This window comes from Engystomops pustulosus, chromosome 3 (genome assembly GCF_040894005.1).
Source record: "Engystomops pustulosus chromosome 3, aEngPut4.maternal, whole genome shotgun sequence".
Classification (NCBI taxonomy): domain Eukaryota; kingdom Metazoa; phylum Chordata; class Amphibia; order Anura; family Leptodactylidae; genus Engystomops; species Engystomops pustulosus.
The window spans coordinates 116,193,910-116,215,686 of record NC_092413.1 but is presented as its reverse complement, the minus strand read 5'-3'; the positions used below and the strand labels follow the sequence as shown (position 1 = coordinate 116,215,686).

The following is a 21,777-nucleotide window of genomic DNA, read 5'->3' as shown; positions in this document are numbered from 1 at the left end:
AGATAAGGAAAGGTATTGTGAACTTAGCCCAATTTGGTAAGAAGGTCACTGGAAAGTGTATGCTGCCTCTCAGGACTCCTGCAGTACATGATATATGCTCGCTTTCACTGGTTTTCTTTTTTTTTCATATTCCAGGACTGTTACTGGACTTTGCTATGCTGATTTTACACTAACTAGCAGTCAAGTAATGCAAGAAAACACATTTTCACACTTAACAGAGTTCATTGTTTTTAGTTGAGTTTAGTAGCCTTGTAAGAATACTGCACTACTGGTTGCTATAGGAAACAAACAGCAATCTTGTGAACATATAAATGTTTACAGTTCTCGAGTTTGGACTAAGGCTCAGTTCACACCTGTGTCTGGGGTTTCCATTACACTCTCCACTTTAAGAATACTTTCCATTTCCTGTTGACTTCTGGCAAAGCAGGTAGCCTTCCATTACAATTCTGTTATAATAGCGGAAAAAAACGTTGGCTACTGTGCTATTTTTTCCAATATTTCTTAGCAGAAAAGGGTAGAGACCCAGTTTGCCGCTTCGGATCAGTGCTATTTATATCAGAGTAAGGGTGCAAATAGACGGGCGGCCAGGCAGCATCAAAGTAATTGTGATCATAATTCATAGCAAAATTATTTTTTTGTAACAGATTATTGTTAACAGTACATAAAACTGTTGCTAAATAATAATTTTCTTCTGAATTATGGACACAATTACTTAAGTTCTGTGGCCAGCCACAGCTCAGCCACATCACTGCCGCAGCATCTTCTTGCATCCTAAGGCCTCCTGCCTAAGATCATGAAACCTGTGGAAATGGTCCTGCATGTCGGCTCGATCCCATGGACAGCACACTTTGTACAGAAGGGGATTCCTTGCATTATACCAAAATACAATACAACACTTCCCATCTTCAGGCCATATTTCTGTGCCAGCAACAGATAATACAGTACCAGCGCTACAGACCAGCTGGCAGACTAGAAGTCCATATATTATATTTTGGTATAATGCTCCCCTTCTTTACTAGGGGTGCATTTCATGGAATCAGGCCAACATATGATCCCATTTCCATGGGCTACAGGAAGCCTAAAGTTGAGAAACAATTTGAACATTGTCTTTGGTAATTGGAGATTAGTGTACCTGTCACTCAAACCAAAGGGAATGTAAGCATCATGATGAAGTGATACACACTTCTGCCATGGGCTTTATCAGACAAGCATTTTTCACATCCGTACGCCATCAGAGATTTTTACAAATACCATGAAACCCATCTAAAAGAACCCTTACAAATATATAGATTTCAGAGAAAGAAATAGATGGGTCCATCTATGTCTATTCATCCTTCATAGAGTCCATTCACTGTGGTTTAGAAATCCAAATGGAAATGTAACTGATCCAATGTCTTCCTATATGAGGACTCTTAGCATCATATATGACTCCAGGTGTCTCTCCATCCGTTTCCTATTGGTCAGTAGTGCACAGAACGTCATCAACTGTGTCCAGATCAGGCGAAGAACATCTGTCTGACACAAGTAATATATATGAACCAGTCTTAAAGGAAGCCTACCATGAGGAATATGCTATTAGAAGTAGATCTGATGGTAGATTCCTCCTGCCTACGTCTGCCCTAATCTGTAATTTAATAAATCTGAAAACCTAACCCAAAGTGTTAAGAACTTTATTTTAGTAATATGCAAATTAACTGCAGAGGCTACTGGGGCGTGTACTAGTCGGGCCTGGCACTGGCAGCTAAGGCTAGTACATGCCATGGTAGTCTCTGCAGTTAATGTACATATTATGATAATAAAGTTAAAGTTAACAAATTAGATTAGGTTCCAGGATTATTAATTTACACATTAGAGCAGAGGTGGACAGGGGGAATCTACCACCAGATATACTTCTGATAGTAGATTCATCATGGTAGGTTTACTTTAAGTGACATTTTTACAGCAGACTTGAAACATGCCTCTGTCCAATTTGACAGGAAACAACAGTATTTTCTATAATTACATTGACATGGGCTTTCCTCCACACTAGAAAATGAAAAGTTAAACAATTTTTGAATATAATTTGTGCAGCTCTTTTTGAGATCACTGAAGTTATTGAATATGATGTAGGAGTTTGTTCCAGACTCCAGAAGGTAACATGGTGGCCATGGAACAGACACACAGCAGCATGTTAGATGCTCAAACTGAACAATTCTGTCATCATTTGTGTCTGGCTGAGGTAGGAAAAAAAAGGTAGATAGAACTGATATATGTGACAGATACAGGAGAAAAACTCTCATACCTGTCTGTATGGAGGCATGCACCTATTTGTTCCTGGTGACCAGGACTGGAAGTAAACAGTTACATTTCTAATGATTCAATGCCATTACTTCAGATGAGAGGTGGATATTTATGAGACGGTATCAGAAGGCTTAAATTTAAAAACTAAAAGTTTTATCTTTATTTCAAGGCACAACATTTTTGTTACATTGGTGTTCACTGTCTCACCAGGAGAGGCTACAGGCCCATTCAGGGAAGATCCAGCATAACTAACAGGTGCTGATACATGAGCAGGACCTCCCATCTCCAGCTGAGCTACTATCATTCACATTAAGTGCCATTTCTGTCTGTCTCTACAAGCAGCTGCCTACCTGGAGAAGACAGTAAGACACTACAGGATTCGGAAACTGAAATAAAACCTATTGTGGAAAAATGTTAACATTGTTTCATTAAAGCTCATGGTGAAATTTACTCTGTTATATTTATAATCATTCATAACAAACTCATTAACAAGTCATTAATGTGGAAGGCAAACTAATATTAACCAATTTAATGCCGGGTTCATATTTGTGCATAATGTCTGAAAACATTGAGGCTAGTGAGACAGACACCTGAAGGACCTTATTATAGTCATTGGGGCTCAATGGTCACTGCTAATGTCAGATGAACCCCACCTGATGCTACATCCCATATACTAACAGCAAGAAACGACTGCACTTTAGGATAATTGGCATAACTGCAGTGAAAATTAACGCAACTACTGAAAAAATTATGGATATTCACGTGTACCAGAACCTGATCTATAAACATATACATAACCTAAAAATATTCATGAATCCATGATAGTTTATAGGAAAGACATGCTGTGAGTTTCCCTGTGTCAGGGTGAACTAGATTAGTATCCAATTAAGCACAATGTAAAAGAAACAATGAAAACATATCTCCCAAACTGGAAAAGGTGTTCTGATTCCTGGCTATAGTGCAGCTTCTATAAATCTCTCCATGTGTAGGATCACATACGTGAAATGCAGCTACAGAGTTAAGTATTTACAAGAAAGAGAATCGTGTGGCCTCTCCTCCTTGTGCTGCTACCGATGCTTGTAGATGGGGTCTGGAGCTGTTTCATGACTGCATCACATTGCTGCAATATTTATCCAGAGTAATACTGACCACATGTAGTAATACAGACAGACTAAACATACAGCTGACATTCGTGTATGTAAATATAATTTCTGGATTATTTCTGGAGAAGTAATATATTTTGATGTTTTTAAAGTTTTTTTTTCGTGTTTTAGGTTACAGTGACTTTCTGGTTTAGTTATTCACTCAGCAATATTTATTAACTTGACTCCCATTATAAGTCTATATAGAGGCACGAGGCTGCAATATACAGTAGATAACTTGTAAAAATCGCAGAATATCAGGTGAACGAGTTATATAATGAAGGAGTAAAAACCAATGGAGCCCTGGGGTAATACAAAGGACACATACAGAAATAGTCATCGGTACAAAGCAAAGCGCTGGGAGGTGCTGGATGCGTGTAGCGATTACTATGCAACCGACCTGATCCATAATACCCAGGTATATTCATACTGCGGTCTGCTCCACACTTCAATAACAGAATTTGCTCTTCATAATATAGGCCAATTAACATTTGTAAGTATATTTAGGGAACAAAAATATATATACATATATATGTTATACTATGAAATGGTTCTATTATATCTATTTATAATGCATTTATTTCGCTTACTATTACCCTAGTTAACACATTAATCGTTAGATTTCGCTATAAAGCTTCAGAAAATACATAATTATTATTATTAATAGACACAAACCATCTCTTTGTTCGCCATAGCTTTACCTGATATGTACTGGGCAGTATATACATAACTGACAGTAGATAAATATAGCACAGATAATACCAGCTGATCATACAGGGAACAAAAAGCGACAATTTTTTAAGCCATTAAATAAGCAGTAAAATAAACAGCCGTAGGTGTCATGAAGAACACCAAGGTATACTTATCCGCCTAGTCAATAATAATAATAATAATAATAATAATCTATTCCAGTATGATGAACATGATACATATTATTATATAATTCCGATTTCTTTTTTTTTAGTTCCCTACTGATCATAGAATTATTACTACAGATTATAATAAACTGCTTTATATTTGGACTCAAAAGTCCCTGGTTATTTTACATCACATGAAAAGCTACATAAAATTATATTTAATAAAAAGAATGACAATAGTTTTGTAGTTTTGTTTGCTTTTCAACACTCAGATCTTACATTATATATTTATATTTTATGTACTACTTCTCTTTCTTTGCCAGACATTTTATACTTTATTCCACACATTTGCTTTATATCTTGTGTACACGGTTTACATTTGTCATATTCTGGCAACGTTGTGTGTGTATATATATATATATTTAAAAAAAAACACTTGGCTGAAGTTTTTTTTTTCATATATGGAAATGTCAAAAGCTGGCAGCACTCCACTTCATGAAAGTGAAAAAGTGGGTCACTAACATCACTAAATTGAAGGTCTGTCTGATTTTGATATTGTTATTGCTGTACAATTTGGTCGGGATTCTGGGACCCACAATGGACTTCGGTCGGTCGGTAGATAGATAGATAGATAGATAGATAGATAGATAGATAGATAGATAGATAGATAGATAGAGGTCTACCTCAGGAAACACTTGTAATTATTTTAGTTTTTAATTAAATAATTATTGGATAGATTCCGAGATTAAACTTCAGTACAGTAAATTCTGTGGATATATACTTTTGTGTACATACCGGGTACACTGCTGTCTGTCATTGCTGTTCTCATGTCAGTACTGACCAGCTCATGACCTGTTATCCATGTACAGATGCACCACCTGCAATATTCAGAACCCCTACAATAACCCCTTCCCACAATTTGTACGGCATGTCCTGGGGTTAGCAGACATATACTGTATTTATTCCATAGTGTACACATACTCTACTTATTCCATAGTGTACACATAGTGTACCTATTATAAAGTGTACACATACTATACCAGAGCTACTGCTGCCTGCACATAAATCTCGTCTTTTAACTATTCTACTAGAGGTTGAGTGCAGTACATCAGTATATAAACCCACATGAAAAACGCAGGGATTAGCGAAAGTGGCCAATGTAAAGGCCAGGAGATGAGAAAAACTTGTGCTGGAAGAATAAACATTGTAACCCTACACGCACCCCTCCTCACCTCTGCTGCCAGACAATAGTGCACAGGGCACCACGTGCCCATGTTGTACAGGAGCTGCAGGCCTCCTTGTGTTACACGGGGATTCACATAGTATTATTACCTATCACTATGATTACTATGAGCTGAGAGGATATAGAGCTAGTACCACTATTAGCATAGTGCTATGATAGGCTTGCTTACTTATTTGTACAGTTTATTGAATTGTTTAGTGTTATATTCAGCATTAGTAGTAGTGCCTTCATGGTTAATTAGGTTGGAAGTTATAGTGTCATTTTCAGCTATAGCATTATTAGTAGTCATAGTGTTCATTGATTTATTGGTACTCTTATTTTCAGTAACATTATTATGTAAGGTGTTATTAAAAATACTACGAGTTATAGTCAATGCTATTTGTTAAGTTGATTATAATATACATGTATCTATAAGTAGTAATGGTAGAAGTATTGTAACAGTATCCTTATTAATGAATGCCAATATAATTATTGGTGTTTAGAAGTAGTTTTATAGTAGTTGTAATTAGTACTAGTATTATTATCACTATCAGTGGTAATGTTACGAATAGTACCATTATAATAAGTAATTTTGTTAGTCATATTTAATATTATTCCTGGTATTCTAATAGCATTGTTATTGTTAGTAGCAGTAGTGTTATTATTAGTAGCAATATATTTATTATATAATTATTGTCAGTGGCATAGTACTTTAAGTAGCTATAGAAGTATTATTATTTCTAGTATTATCGTTAGCATTATTATCATCAGAGCTAATACTTAACCGATTTCTTGTTATTAGACCTTGTATTAGTAATCATCATTATTGCCCTCAGTTTATACAACAACAAAAAGTAGTATATCGTGAGCTTCACACAGTAGTATTAGATCTAGAGTGAGTATGCCAGCTTGTACAGGATACACATAATACCTGTTTTATGCTCTCCGTCTAATGTGCCTACTATCTTCATTATAACACTTTTCGTCTTTAGATTCTGGAAAAGGGTGATTACTTATTATTTGTCCAGTTTTAGGCGAATATTTGCCCAGTGCTTAGTATTTGACTATGCAAGAAAAGGACTCCGGACAATGAATGACCTGTGGATTCTTTTCAGTCGGGGATGATAATTGGGTGCGGTGGCATTGTCCATGCATTAGCATAGTGAGTGCTGTGCCAGGCTGTGTATCCCCTGGAGGAGGGTGCATTATTCTCTGGGCACCCATGGACCAGCAGCCGCTATTCTTCCTCGCACAGCCCTACACGCTGCGCCATATGCTTCTTCTCATCACACAGGCGGCTACATAGCGGCAATAATTGGCCAAATCTGCTGGAAATCACGCAGAAAAGAAGCCCACAGAGACCCCAGAGCCGACAAATCATCGACTGACTGCATCCACTACAAGGCACAAAGAAACCCAGGCTACAAGTCTACCTAGCTCCTATCAAAGTAATGTTATGTATCTGTACATTAATACCTGAATCCATACCTTATACATATATATATATATATATATATATATGCTTGAAAATGGCTGCATAGAGATAGCTGAAACGTTGCATCTGCCCACTGGCGAAATAAAAACACTGAATTTTCCACGGAGTGCTGCTTCCTTGTCTTGTATCTTCTGCTATATATATATATATATATATATATATTCAACTAAATGCCTGTTGTGAAATCACCAGGGCTATCCGAGTCATGTTACGAATCCGTACATAAATTGCTCCTCTGTCCATAGCTATCGTGTTATGCATCTGCCTATAGAAATAGCTATATCCACATGTATGTCAATATGTGCTATTAACGTCAATGATCTGAAAATGTACAAGTCATATCACCAGTATTATTAAAGTGATCTAATGTTATATATCTGTCTGAAAAATACTGCTCCCCATAGCTATTACACCAATTTATACATGCAGGCACAGCTCCCTGCACTTATTCATTTATGTGAATGCAGTCATAAATTATACACATCTATCCATTTCACTATCCATCCAGATATTAAATAATGTAAATGATCTACTTAGGATCATTATATGTGTGTGTCTATATAGTTATTCGATGTGAATGGATATAGAGATAGATAGACGCTTTATCCTTTTGTACATGGTATACACATATGTAGATGATCACTAATCTGAATGGTGTAGTATTGGGCAGGTGGCACTGGGCTTTGTAAGGGCATTATCTACACACAGGGGTAGGTACAGTGCGGGCACTGTACACACATAACAGATGAGGTAACCAATGAGAATCTATGTGAGTAGCACATACCTTCAGGGAAGACCACTCTCATTTTCAGGTAGCTGGTGGTGAGCCGGATGATGGACGCCTTGTCCAGTTGGGAGGTGATGGCAGAGGGCAGGGGCAATAGTTTGGCCAGTTCATAGAACTCGCTGTTCTCCTTCTCCCGTCTAGTCCGGGCCGCGTTTTTGGACTTTTCTTTCATGGCGATCTCCTACTAACCCTTGGCTACTAATGTGACTACAGGTCCAACTCCACAGAAGCATCAATAAGAGCGACCCCGGGCATGGGGGTACAAGTTATACAGCACGCATATCCACAAGTCCAGAGGCCAGGGCAGCAACTCGTGTCATTCCAGGACAGATGAAGGGTCGTCACATCAGGGGTCCTCCCAGGTCACCAGACAGTCCTGAGGACAGAGCACAGGGTCAGGGGACACTACACAGCCATGTCAGTACCAGTCTGACATCTGTCTAGTCATAATATATGTGCATGTAGCATCACTATTTCTACATGTGTAGTGTAATTATAGCATCTATTATCTTTCTATCCATTGTAATCTTATTATTCAATATCGAATGTTAATGTATGATATTTAATCTGTCTATTCATACATTTCTTTCTTTCAATATATATATATATATATATATATATATATATATATATATATATATATATATATATATATATATTAAAAATTATTTTATTATTTATTTATATTATACATATAATACAAAGTACAGTAAGGACCTATGTGCAGTATTGTATATGTAATACAAAGTACAGTAAGTACATATGTGAAGTATTGTATATGTAATACAAAGTACAGTAAGTACATATGTGCAGTATTGTATATATAATACAAAGTACAGTAAGTACATATGTGCAGTATTGTATATATAATACAAAGTACAGTAAGTACATATGTGAAGTATTGTATATATAATACAAAATACAGTAAGTACATATGTGAAGTATTGTATATATAATACAAAGTACAGTAAGTACATATATGAAGTATTGTATATATAATACAAAGTACAGTAAGTACATATGTGAAGTATTGTATATATAATACAAAGTACAGTAAGTAGCCGTCAGAAGACTCACCTTTACTAATGTGTTGAAAAGAAAGAAACCCGTGAGAATAAGTGAAAGCAACATGAAAAATTAGTAACCTCTCTAAAAGCAGATACATTGCAAGACGGATGATAGATAATAGAATAGATACATCTACGTTCATTGATAAATGTAGTAAATAGATACAATTACTAGATATATTATAAACATAATTGGTGATAGATACATAGGTAGACCATGGATAGAATGAAACATATCATAGTGATAGAGTAAATAGATGAGATGACTAGATATATTATTAATATTATAAACAAATTGTTAAACAGGAATTGGTGATTGATTGATTGATAGATAAAAGAATATCTATCTCTATATGATCTCTAGACTATAGTGCTATGGAGGATAAGAGCGGTGCCCTCCCCCACCTCACCCGGCGGGCAGGCCGAGCACTCACTTTCCGCTGTGTGTCCTGTGGAGAGCGGGTCCCGTGCAGGCGGCTGTGCTGATTACAGGGCGGGTAATTGGGAGCTCAGGAAACCCATTAACTTGTTCCTGTCTCTGCGCTGTACTTAGTACAACTTCATCCCCGGTGCCGCTCTGTGTATCCTCCCTCACTGCCACTCACAGCGCCCCGCCACAGCCCATTGGTCGCTGGACTCTGTTATCCGCGCAGGGATTGGCTGCTGGCAGACGTGACGTCAGAAGAGCGGTGCACTATGAGGGGCCATGGCCTGTGACCCCCTGAACTGTCCTTGTGGCACACTCGAGCAGCCGGGCGGAGGTGGCGGTCCTGGACCCAGACCTGAGCTTCACACTCAGCTCCGAATGGAGGTCTTTACCTCATGTGTCAGGCTCCAGGATGGACGACACTTCTCATTCCCTTCATGAGGAGGTCATACACAAGGGAAGAGACCTGCGGAAAATGACTGCACACTATGAGCAGCCTCCATCCAGACTTATAACAAATACACGTCTGTCTATCTATTTATCAATCTCATATCTATCTATTTCTCTATCTCCTATCCATCTATCTTACAATCTATCAATCTATCTATCATGTATTTATTCTTCCATCTCATATCTATCTACCTCTATGTCTATATCTACCTCTATCTATCTATCTATCTATCTATCTATCTATCTATCTATCTATCTATCTATCTATCTATCTATCTCTCTATCATGTATTTATTCTTCCATCTCATATCTATCTACCTCTCTATGTATGTATGTATATATATACATATCTATTTATCTCTCTATGTATCTATCTCATATTTATTTATCTACCTATCTCATATTTATATCATATCTATTTATCTATCATCTCATATTAATCGATTTACACATCTACTTGGAAATAAAATATGCTAAATTAGTTAAATAACAGGTTTTCCATGGGACATGTATAAACAAATGAGCAGAAAAATACTATATACAGACTTCTAGATTATTAGATAGGCAAATGACAGATACATCGCAAATAATTCTGTTAAAATATATACCAAAAATTAAGTACATAATTATAAAGGTAAAACAAGTCGGTAATAAGAAAATAAATAATATTACGTGATAAAATAATAAGAAGCATATATAGTTAAATAGAGAATTCGATGGATAGAACATTGCAAAAATAGACTAATAGATATTTCGATAGATAATCATGTCCAGATAAATTATCAGATTTTAAAGACATTAGAAATATATTAAGTAGACGATAGGAGGATTATACAATTTTAAATAAAAATTATACAAGATTCTAATAAGACAGATTAGCATATTGACAAGACATATAGAAGGATAGAATGACATATCATACAATATGCCATGAATTTTAATAAATGAAAAGAATACAATTAGTCACTGGAATGTGGGGATGTGCAGCCTCCTCTTCTATCCGGTTTGGATATTAGTGTAATAGACATAGGTGTGTGCCATAGGTGCTGCTCTCCCTGGTGTCTGAGACACTAGATTTCTTGAATATGAGTGGACGTTACCCTCATGTCATTGCCTGGCAGTGCCAGTCTCAACTACAATCGCTCTTTACTGATTGGTTTCACATAAACAAGTGAATCTAATTAGAAACAAACATCAGAGACGCAATATTCTGCGCAGTAAATGCTCTCTGCGCTAATTGTGCTGTAAGTAAATAACAATTAGCGACCTGTTCGCACTTGTCGCCTGATCCACTACCTGTCCATAGGAGGAGGATCATCATATGCTGAAAGGGGGGGGGGGGGGGGTCACTTCATCCAAACCGCGCAGCACATGCACTTATAGGCTGGAACCATGTATTTCCAGATCTGAAATGTGAAAATGGGAAAAGGTTTATTACAGGAGAGATGCTGTTGTCTAATAGTGGTTAATACCTCTATCATACATCGTACTACTGTTTAATAGTATATACCTCTATCATACATCGTACTACTGTGTAGTAGCATATAATACCTCTATCATACATCGTACTACTGTCTAGTAGCATATAATACCTCTATCATACATCGTTCTACTGTCTAATAGTATATAATACCTCTATCATACATCGTACTACTGTCTAATAGTATATAATACCTCTATCATACATCCTACTGCTGTCTAGTAGTATATAATACCTCTATCATACATCGTACTACTGTCTAGTAGTATATAATACCTCTATCATACATCGTACTACTGTACTATAAACAGTACTATAATATAACATCACACAGTTGTATATGTACTTGTATCGTATATACATCATGTGAGTAATGCTATATGTAACATGTGATTGATTATATACAATTTTAAGTCATATTACAATACACAGTGCACACATGTATAGAAGAACTTAACTATAATAATATTTTTTTTATGTAACGCACACAGATTATGCAGTGCTACACGGAGCTTGCCAAATTGGTCCTTATCCCCAATGGGGCTCATCTAATCAACCTTCCAGTATGTTTTGGAGTGTGGGAGAAAACCTGAGGAAACCCACGCAAACACGGAGAGAACATGCAAACTCTTTGCAGATATGAACTCAATAGAATATCACAATACATCGGCAGTGGACAAAATTACAGTGATATAATATTACATAATGTAAGTATATAGTTCAGTGGTGTCATAAATACGATGCAAATACATACTTAGTCATGGTTATGTATGTTATAAGAAAATGACAGACCTACAATTTTCTGCACTGCATTAGTATAATAATTGCACGAGTTTCTGTGTATCCCTAAAAATCACAGTGTATTACCAAGGTACCATGACTGCTACACATTAGCACCCAGGTACACCTTTACATTATGCAACAGCCTATTGTAATAGAAAAATACATTATTATGGTGGTCGCACTCAGTACTTGACTTCACTATACACAACACACATTCTGCTACAATATTTCTACACAATATCAATCAAGCCACCCCAACTACAAGTAGGTTGTGACCGAGGTGGGATTACACTATATTAAAGTACATTGCTAAACAGTACATCATTACAGTACACTACATGGCGTTTAAACAGTATGTTACTATTGCACTACTATAGTATATAAAATATGTTGCTTTGGGATGTTATTTTAATAATGCAATATTAAATATAACAAAATACAATGTATAAATACAATTTTTGTAATGAACTATACCATAATTTAACACAGTGTATTAAGGTCAAGTGATGTAACACTGTACACAACACTAGTACGTTTTTTCCATTCTATACCATAGAACTGTGATGTAGAGTACTTTGCTACATGAGTAACAATCTGACCTTATCATACATAAAATTGTTACAATACAATTCACTAAAACGTAGTCCTATAATTTACTGCTACTACTACAGTGTCCTACAGAACGTTGCAATGATCACTGTTATACCTTTAATGTTCTATAACAGTGTCTTACAGTACCTTGCTACATTAGTTACAATATCTTACTTAAATTTTAATATACGACAACCAATACATTTTAAATATTTTTTTTAATTAAAACAATCTGAAAATTAATTTTTTTAATGTTTACACATAGAATTGTGTTCCACTTGTGGACGTCAGCAGCACTAATTATGATGAGATCTTTATGCTAGGAGTCTCAGTGTGTGGATATATATGCATACAGTATATGGAATATATGGGGGTGGGATGTATAATGTACAGTCACACATTTATGAGATACTATAAGAGCAGTGGGTTTTCCTGTGTGGCAAATCAGAATCTTTCAAGTTCTGTTTCTTCATCACTGGCCGTACGATTAATGTTTCAGTGAGAGATAATGAATATTGCACATAATCTTCTGATATAATAATCACTTATGTATGTGAGGCTGCTGCTGGTGACCCCAGTAGTGCAGCCCCCCCATTCTGGGACATGTATATGATAGGGACAGGGCAGCAGTAGAGCAGATAGTAGGTGGGCTGTCAGCACTAATTGAATAAGCGGCTGATGGCTGCTCACCCGCAAAGCTGTTTAATGAGTAGAATTAGTGAGCCTGGCTCTGGAGCACGGTGCGGGCCACTTACCGGACCTTCAGCCAAGGAGTAGTCATCACCGGCAATTACTAGCTACCTAATATAGTGAACCTCCACACAGGGCAGGCTGCCTGCTACTACTCTCTATACTACCTGTCTACCGATCTATCTGTTCTCTGTAGATATTTTCTCTATTTTCTGTAGATGTTTCTAATCTTATCTGTATATTAAAAAAAATGTTTCTGGATCCACCCCTCAAGACACTACTGAGCACTGTATAGGATAGGATAAACAAGGCATGATCTTTCTGTCCATCCCATATCTATCTATCTATCTATCTATCTATCTATCTATCTATCTATCTATCTATCTATCTATCTATCTATCTATCTATCTATCTATCCTATATGTACTCATCTATCTCTCCACCATCTATAACAGATAACAGGTCTCCTGCTTCCCGTGTATAACATATAAGATTGCTAGTCTCCCTTCACTTGCCCTTATGTTTTAACAAAAAACGATTCCAGTGTCTCATCCATTCCTGTATTTCAGTGATCAATCTATTTATCTTTATCAGGGATAAATAAAAATCCTGCCTACTTTATTGTATATATGAGGATGCTCTGGGGGTCATTAATGTTTTTTTTTCCACTTCCCTATGCTCTTTTTTGCGCCTACATTGAGTATTTTTATGCACCTCATTTGTCTTTGTAGTCTCAGGTCTTTATGAAATGCAGTTTTCTTTGACCTCAGGAAGCATTATACTATATATATGCAGTTTATAATTCAGGGGTGCTTTAAATATTTGTTTGGATGAGAAGATCATTATCCACTCCAAGAACCTCACTACCTGAACCACTGATTATGTTAACACAATTGAAGTATATCACAGAATTAGAATTTCATACTAATCTAGCAATTGTCCAAAGTTTAGCACAACACTTCTGAATTTGAGATGCTGTCCAGGATTACAAGTGGCTTGTTCCAACTTTGACTGTTTACTACAATTAACCCTCCATTCTGGACCACTGTCTTTTTGATTGAGGGCCAGTAACTGAGATTTGTCGAAAATTTGGGGACAGGAAAAGGAAGAATTATTAAGTGTGGGAACAGGGGATGTTGCTTATTCCCTTAAGGACCAGGCAATAAAATTGTTTAGCGTTTCCATTTTTCAATTCCTGTCTTTAAAAATGCATAACTTTTTTTATTTTTCCACAAGCAGAACTGTAAGGAGGCTTGATTTCAAGCAAACAACAAATTGTGCTTCCTAGTGATGGTATTCCATATTCCATGCAATGCACTGTAAAGCTATTAAAAAAAATTCCAAAAGGGATGGAATTGCAAAAAAAAAAAAAAAAATGTATTTGAGATATTTTCTTGTGTCCACCAATTGTAACTGTGTGCTCCAAATGACAGCACCCTTTTATTTTCTGGGTTGAGACGATCACAGGGATACCAAATTTATATAGGTATTATTAGGCTATGATAGATTAAAAAAATTAAAACCTTAACTATAAGGATTTTTTTAAATTTTTCCCTATTCTGAGGCTAAAAACATTTTTATATTTTGGTGTAGGGAATAACTGTTTTTATATTTTGACAGCTCAAGACTTTTGGGATGCAGTGATACCTGACATCTTTATATTATTATTTTGTTTGTTAATTTTTTTTTTTTTATGCATTCTAGGGAAAGGGGAGTGATTTGGCTTTTTAATTTTTTAGGTCCGGAGTGTCCTAAAATTATAAAGAGGGAATGTCCGGACCAGATCCATCATATTGGTTTGGTGTAAAAATAAAGCAATGCAAAATGCATACGGGGTATCGCCATGTAGTATAAAATGCATACAGCGTATCACCATGTAGTATAAAATGCATACGGGGTATCGCCATGTAGTATAAAATGCATACAGCGTATCGCCATGTAGTATAAAATGCATACAGTGTATCGCCATGTAGTATAAAATGCGTACAGCTTATCACCATGTAGTATAACATGCATACAGAATACCGCCATGTAGTATAAAATGTATCCAACGTACCGCCATGTAGTATAAAATGCATACAGCGTATCACTGTGTACTTTAAAATGCATACAGTATACCGCCATGTAGTATAAAATGCTTACAGTGTATCACCATGTTGTATAAAATGCATACAGAATACCGCCATGTAGTATAAAATGCATCCAGCGTGCCACCAAGTAGTATAAAATAGATACAACGTACCGCCAAGTAGTATAAAATGCATACCGAGTACTGCCATGTAGTACAAAATAGAAGCCCTGATAAATATCACAAATGCTGCATATACATACAGCATATATACACATAAACAAACAGTAGATACAGCATATATACACACACACACACATACATATATACACACACACACATACACACACATATACATATATACAAACACACATATACACACACATATTACATATATTTACACATATATACACATATATACTCATAGTACACATATATATGCAAAGATAAAGTAACCTTACCTCTCTATCGTGTTCTTGGAAATTTCGGTGCCTTGTCCTGCAGCGGTGGTGGTGCGGTGAGGTAGCCGGGAGCGGGTAGGTCGTGAGAGCCGAGAGCCGGGAGGCTAGGGAGCCTGGAGCTTAAGCGGGGGCAGGGGGAGCAGGGAGCCGAGAGCCTGGAGGGGGGGACGTTAGCGGAGCCGGGTTGAGACGGGAGTGGAAGGGGAGCCGGGAGCGGAGAGCCGGAAGCGGGTTGGTCAAGAGCTGAGAACCGGGAGCGGGGGGAGGGGGGGGGGCGTAGAGGGAGCCGAGAGCCGAGGAAGCGTAGGGGAGCGTTGAGCTTGAGCAGGGGCAGGGAGCCGAGAGCCTGGAGGGGAAAGGGGGGCGTTAGCGGAGACAGGTTGAGACGGGAGTGGAGAGCCGGGAGCGGGGGGCGGAGGGAACAGAGAGCCGGGAACCGGAGGGAGTGGAGAGCCGGGACCGGGGGGCGGAGAGCCGGGAGCAGGGGGGACGTTAGCGGTGAGAGCGGGAAAGGAGCCTGGAGCTTGAGCGGGGGTAGGGGGAGCCGAGAGCCTGGAGGTGGGGACGTCCGGTGCGGGAGCTCAGTGCTGGCCGGTGCCGCCCCCTCGTTGAGCAGGACGCTGATAATCTCCAACGGCCCGGTCCTGGTCCGCGGACCGGCGGTTGGGGACCTCTGCTCTAGGGTATATGAACACCAGGGGGTCTAATGACTCATGCAGTATACTAGTGTAACTGTAATGCAGTATAAATGCAGCCTCTATAGTACAACCTGCCTATTCCATGCTATGATGAAGAATTTTAATTGCCTCCATAGGAGCCTTACAAAGGCATTGGGGGCAACCAGTCTGCAACCCCTGATGAGCTATTGGGGGGTGCCAACTAGCAGCAATATTGCCACACCCATGTGAAGCTGCTGTTTATGTGAATGATCTGCTTTGACCATTCGACAACTTAAAAAGTTAACTGACTGTAGCCAGCAGTGATAGCAGCAGTCAGCCGCAGGTATCTGTTGTATAATATGTATTAAGAGAGCTAATCCTGTGAACCTTCTTCGTACAACCTTAACCTATTGAGGATGTACATGTACTGTGGATGGTGCTTAAGAGGTTAAATGAAATCTACCATAAAAACAAAAACTTGGTCTATCTTGACACAGCAAAACACCTGAATGCTCTACAGGTCAGATGGCGTCTGTGAAAGCAGATACCTTGTCCCATAGTTTTGGAAGACCCAAGCCGACTAAGTCTGGGACTGAAAACATCCTTCCACCGGGGATTGTGTTGGCAGCTGTCTCCTCCCACCTCTCCTCCCAAATTCTTGCTGGTCAATTCTGCTCCTGAAGACCTTCCGGAAGGCAAATTATTTGTACCACCTACCTTTCGTTTTGAGAGTGTTGGAGGAGACGCACTCCTCCGTTCTGGCAGGACATCCGGGAATTTGGGGTACCCAGGAGCTTCTTAAGAGGAGTTACTGGTGGCCTTGGATGTCCAACGACATCAAAGCATTTGTTCTAGCCTGCCAGGTCTGTGCACGGGGAAAGACTCCCAGGAGACATCCTGAGGGTCTTCTTCTCCCTCTTCCAGTGCCAACTAGGCCATGGACTGATATCTCAATGGATTTTATCATGGATTTACCACCCTCTCAGGAAAATACTGTTATTTGGGTGGTGGTAGACCGTTTTTCTAAAATGGGACATTTTATCCCATTGAAAAAGTTGCCTACGGCAGAGGAGTTGGTCGAACTCTTCATTCAAAATATGTCCCGAGGACATCTTGTCTGATAGCGGCGTACAATTTATATCCAAATTCTGGCAAGCTTTTTGTGCCAGGTTGGAGGTAAACTTGTTTTCCTCCTCAGCTTTTCAATTCCAGATTTGCTGGTAATTCCCTGCAGTATCTGGTACATTGGAAGGGTTTGGAATTGGAATACTTTATTTTCAACATTTTGTCAAGAAGGTTACAGAATAAAAAGCCAAAAATCACCTTGTATATACAGTAGGATACTGGCCTACGCGTTTCAGGTGTAATGTCCACCCTTAGTCATGGCACAACCTATTTAGGTTCCTCTCACCTCTCAGGGCCTTGCAGGGTAGATAGGAGGTTCCTGCAGCAGAGGCTCCCTACCTTCAAGGGGGTTTCTGCCTATAAGAGAAGCTATAAAACTGACCTTCCTTTGAGCTGGTTGAGAATCTGAAGCATCACTGTCATGGGTGACCCCGCGATCCACGTCTCTATGTGATGCCCCATCCCGTGCTTACCTCTCCTGGCTCTGGTTCCATCCAGGCCGCACGCCTCTTCCGACTAGGCCGTACGCGTGCAGACTCTCCAAGAATTTAAAGGGCCAGTGTTGTCCTAATTGGCGTTTCCTGTGTTCCTGTGGTGATCCTGTGTTTCTGTGGCATTCCTATGCTCCTGTGCGTTCCTGTTTTCCTGTGGTGGTCCTGTGTTCCTGTGGTGGTCCTGTGTTCTAGTGGCGGTCCTGTGTTCCTGTGGCGTTCCTGTATCCTGATGACCATCCTGAGGTCCTGCCATTCTGAGTCCTGCCATCCCGAGCTCCTGTCTTCCCCGTGGCAGGACCTGCCACCGTGGGCCTAGTCACACCCGTGGAGTGACCTGGTGGCTCCCCGCTGCAGCAAGACCATCCGGGCTCTGGCGAAGACCAGGGGTCCACTTAGACTCCGCTCCTGGGTTGCGGCTAGTACCATCATCCCACGCAGTGGTCCAGGGAGTCCACAGACTTTAGCCTCAGAGACTCTTCCCACACCCCAGTGCGTGACAATCACATCTGTTTGTTCTATGAAGCTCCCACAATGGCCAGAAAAAAAGAACTTTCATGTGAAACTCAACAGTCTATTGTTGTTCTTAGAAATGAAGGCCATTCCATGCCACAAGTTGCCAAGAAACTAAAGATTTCCTACAATGGTAGGAAGACGGCACAAACAGCCTCTGATCAGAGTATAGAGAGAAGTAGGAGGTTCCGCTGCACAACTAAGCCACAAGACAAGTACATTAGAGTCCCTAGTTTGAGAAACAGATGCCTCACAGGTCCTCAAGTGGCAGCTTCATTAAATAGTACCCGCCAAACGCCATTGTCAACCTCTACAGTGAAGAGGTGATTCCAGGATGGTGGCCTTCAGGGCAGAGAGCCCCCCCCCCCCACACAGCCCCCCAGTAAGTAATATGCCCACACAGCTCCTCAGTAAGTAATGTACCCACATAGCCCCCCAGTAATTAATGTCCTCACACAGCCCCCCAGTAAGTAATGTGCCCACACAGCTCCCCAGTAATGTCCTCATACAGCCCCCCAGTAAGTAATGTTCCTCATACAGCCCCCCACTAAGTAATGTGCCCACACAGCTCCCAGTAAGTAATGTGCCTCACACAGCTCCCAGTAAGTAATATGCCTCACACAGCCCCTCAGTAAGTAATGTTCCTCATACAGCCCCCCCACTAAGTAATGTGCCCACACAGCCACCAAGTAAGTAATGTGCCTCACACAGACCCCCAGTAAGCAATGTGCCCCACACAGCCCCCCAGTAATGTCCTCACACAGCCCCCCAGTAAGTAATGTCCTCACACAGCCCCCCAGTAAGTAATGTGCCCACACAGCCCCCCAGTAAATAATGTGCCTCACACAGCTCCCAGTAAGTAATGTGCCTCACACAGCCCTCCAGTAAGTAATGTGCCCACACAGCCCTCCAGTAAGAAATGTGCCTCACACAGCCCCCCAGTAAGTAATGTGCCTCACGCAGCCCCCCAATAAGTAATGTCCTCACACAGCCCCCCAGTAATGTCCTCACGCAGCACCCTAGTAAGTAATGTGCCCACACAGCCCTCCAGTAAGTAATGTCCTCACACAGTCCCCCAGTAAGTAATGTGCCCACACAGCCCCCCAGTAAGTAATGTGCCCACACAGCCCCCCAGTAAGTAATGTGCCCCACACAGCCCTCCAGTAAGTAATGTCCTCACACAGCCCCCCAGTAATGTCCTCACGCAGCACCCTAGTAAGTAATGTCCCCCACAGAGCCCCTCAGTAAGAAATGTGCCCACAACGCCCCCCAGTAAGTAATGTGCCCACACAGCCCCCCAGTAAGTAATGTGCCTCACACAGCCCCCCAGTAAGTATTGTGCCTCACACAGCCCCGCAGTAAGCAATGTGCCCCACACAGCCCCCCAGTAATGTCCTCACACAGCCCCCCAGTAAGTAATGTCCTCACACAGCCCCCCAGTAAGTAATGTGCCCCACAACGCCCCCCAGTAAGTAATGTCCGCACACAGCCCCCAGTAAGTAATGTCCGCACACAGCCCCCAGTAAGTAATGTGCCCCAGACAGCCCCCCAGTAAGTAATGTGCCTCACACAGCCCCCCAGTAAGTAATGTGCCACACACAGCCCCCCAGTAAGTAATGTGCCCACACAGCCCCCAGTAAGTAATGTCCTCACACAGCCCCCCAGTAAGTAATGTGCCTCACACAGCCCCCCAGTAAGTAAAGGGCCTTACACAGCCCCCCAGTAAGTAATGTGCCCCACACAGCCTTCCAGTAAGTAATGTCCTCACACAGCCCCCCAGTAAGTAATGTGCCCACACAGCCCTTTAGTAAGTAATGTGCCCACACAGCCCCCAGTAAGCAATGTGCCCCACACAGCCCTCCAGTAAGTAATGTGCCCACACAGCCCCCCAGTAAGTAATGTGCCCCACACAGCCCTCCAGTAAGTAATGTGCCCACACAGCCCCCCAGTAAGTAATGTGTGTCACATAGCTCCCAGTAAGTAATGTGCCTCACACAGCTCCCAGTAAGTAATATGCCTCACACAGCCCCTCAGTAAGTAATGTGCCCACACAGCCCCCGAGTAAGTAATGTGTCCACACAGCCACCCATTAAGTAATGTGCCTCACACAGCCCCCCAATAATGTGCCCACGCAGCCCCCCAGTAAGTAATGTGCCTCACACAGTCCCCCAATAAGTAATGTCCTCACACAGACCACCAGTAAGTAATGTCCCCACACAGCCCCCAGTAAGTAATGTGCCTCAAACAGCCCCCCACTAAGTAATCTGCCTCACACAGCCCCCCAGAAAGTAATGTGCCCACACAGCCCCCCAGTAATGTGCCCACACAGCACCCCAGTAAGTAATGTCCCCCACACAGCCCCTCAGTAAGTAATGTGCCCACATAGCCCCCCAGTAATTAATGTGCCCACACAGCCCCCCGGTAAGTAATGTCCTCACACAGCCCCCCAGTAAGTAATGTGCCCACACAGCCCTGGTAAGTAATGTCCTCACACAGCCCCCAGTAAGTAATGTGCCTCACACAGTCCCCCAATAAGTAATGTCCTCACACAGACCACCAGTAAGTAATGTCCCCACACAGCCCCCAGTAAGTAATGTGCCTCAAACAGCCCCCCACTAAGTAATCTGCTTCACACAGCCCCCCAGAAAGTAATGTGCCCACACAGCCCCCCAGTAATGTTCCCACACAGCACCCCAGTAAGTAATGTCCCCCACACAGCCCCCCAGTAAGTAATGTGCCCACACAGACCTGGTAAGTAATGTCCTCACACAGCCCCCAGTAAGTAATGTGCCCCACAACGCCCCCCAGTAAGTAATGTGCCCACACAGCCCCCAAGTAATTTGCCTCACATAGCCCCAGAGTAAGTAATGTGCCTCACACAGCCACACAGTAAGTAATGTGCCACACACAGCCCCCCAGTAAGTAATGTGCCCACACAGCCCCCAGTAAGTAATGTCCTCACACAGCCCCCCAGTAAGTAATGTGCCTCACACAGCCCTCCAGTAAGTAATGTGCCCACACAGCCCTCCAGTAAGTAATGTGCCCACACAGACCTCCAGTAAGTAATGTGCCCCACACAGCCCCCCAGTAAGTAATGTGCCCACACAGCCCCCCAGTAAGTAATGTCCTCACACAGCCCCCCAGTAAGTAATGTGCCCACACAGCCCCCCATGTTCTTCCCCTTCCCTG

The 21,777-nt window shown here is 40.9% G+C and overlaps 1 protein-coding gene across 1 annotated transcript in view; it reads right to left on the bottom strand.

Moving 5' to 3' along the window:
• SIM1 (SIM bHLH transcription factor 1) overlaps positions 1 to 9,458 on the bottom strand; it is a 60,945-nt gene extending 51,487 nt beyond the window's left edge. The window contains exons 1-2 of the mRNA XM_072141896.1: positions 9,285 to 9,458; positions 7,781 to 8,159 (exon numbers count right to left, since the gene is read on the bottom strand). Of these exons, the coding sequence (XP_071997997.1) occupies positions 7,781 to 7,955 (175 nt within the window). The 5' untranslated portion in view covers positions 7,956 to 8,159; positions 9,285 to 9,458. The remainder of the gene's footprint in view (positions 1 to 7,780; positions 8,160 to 9,284) is intronic.
• Positions 9,459 to 21,777: the final 12,319 nt, after the last annotated feature.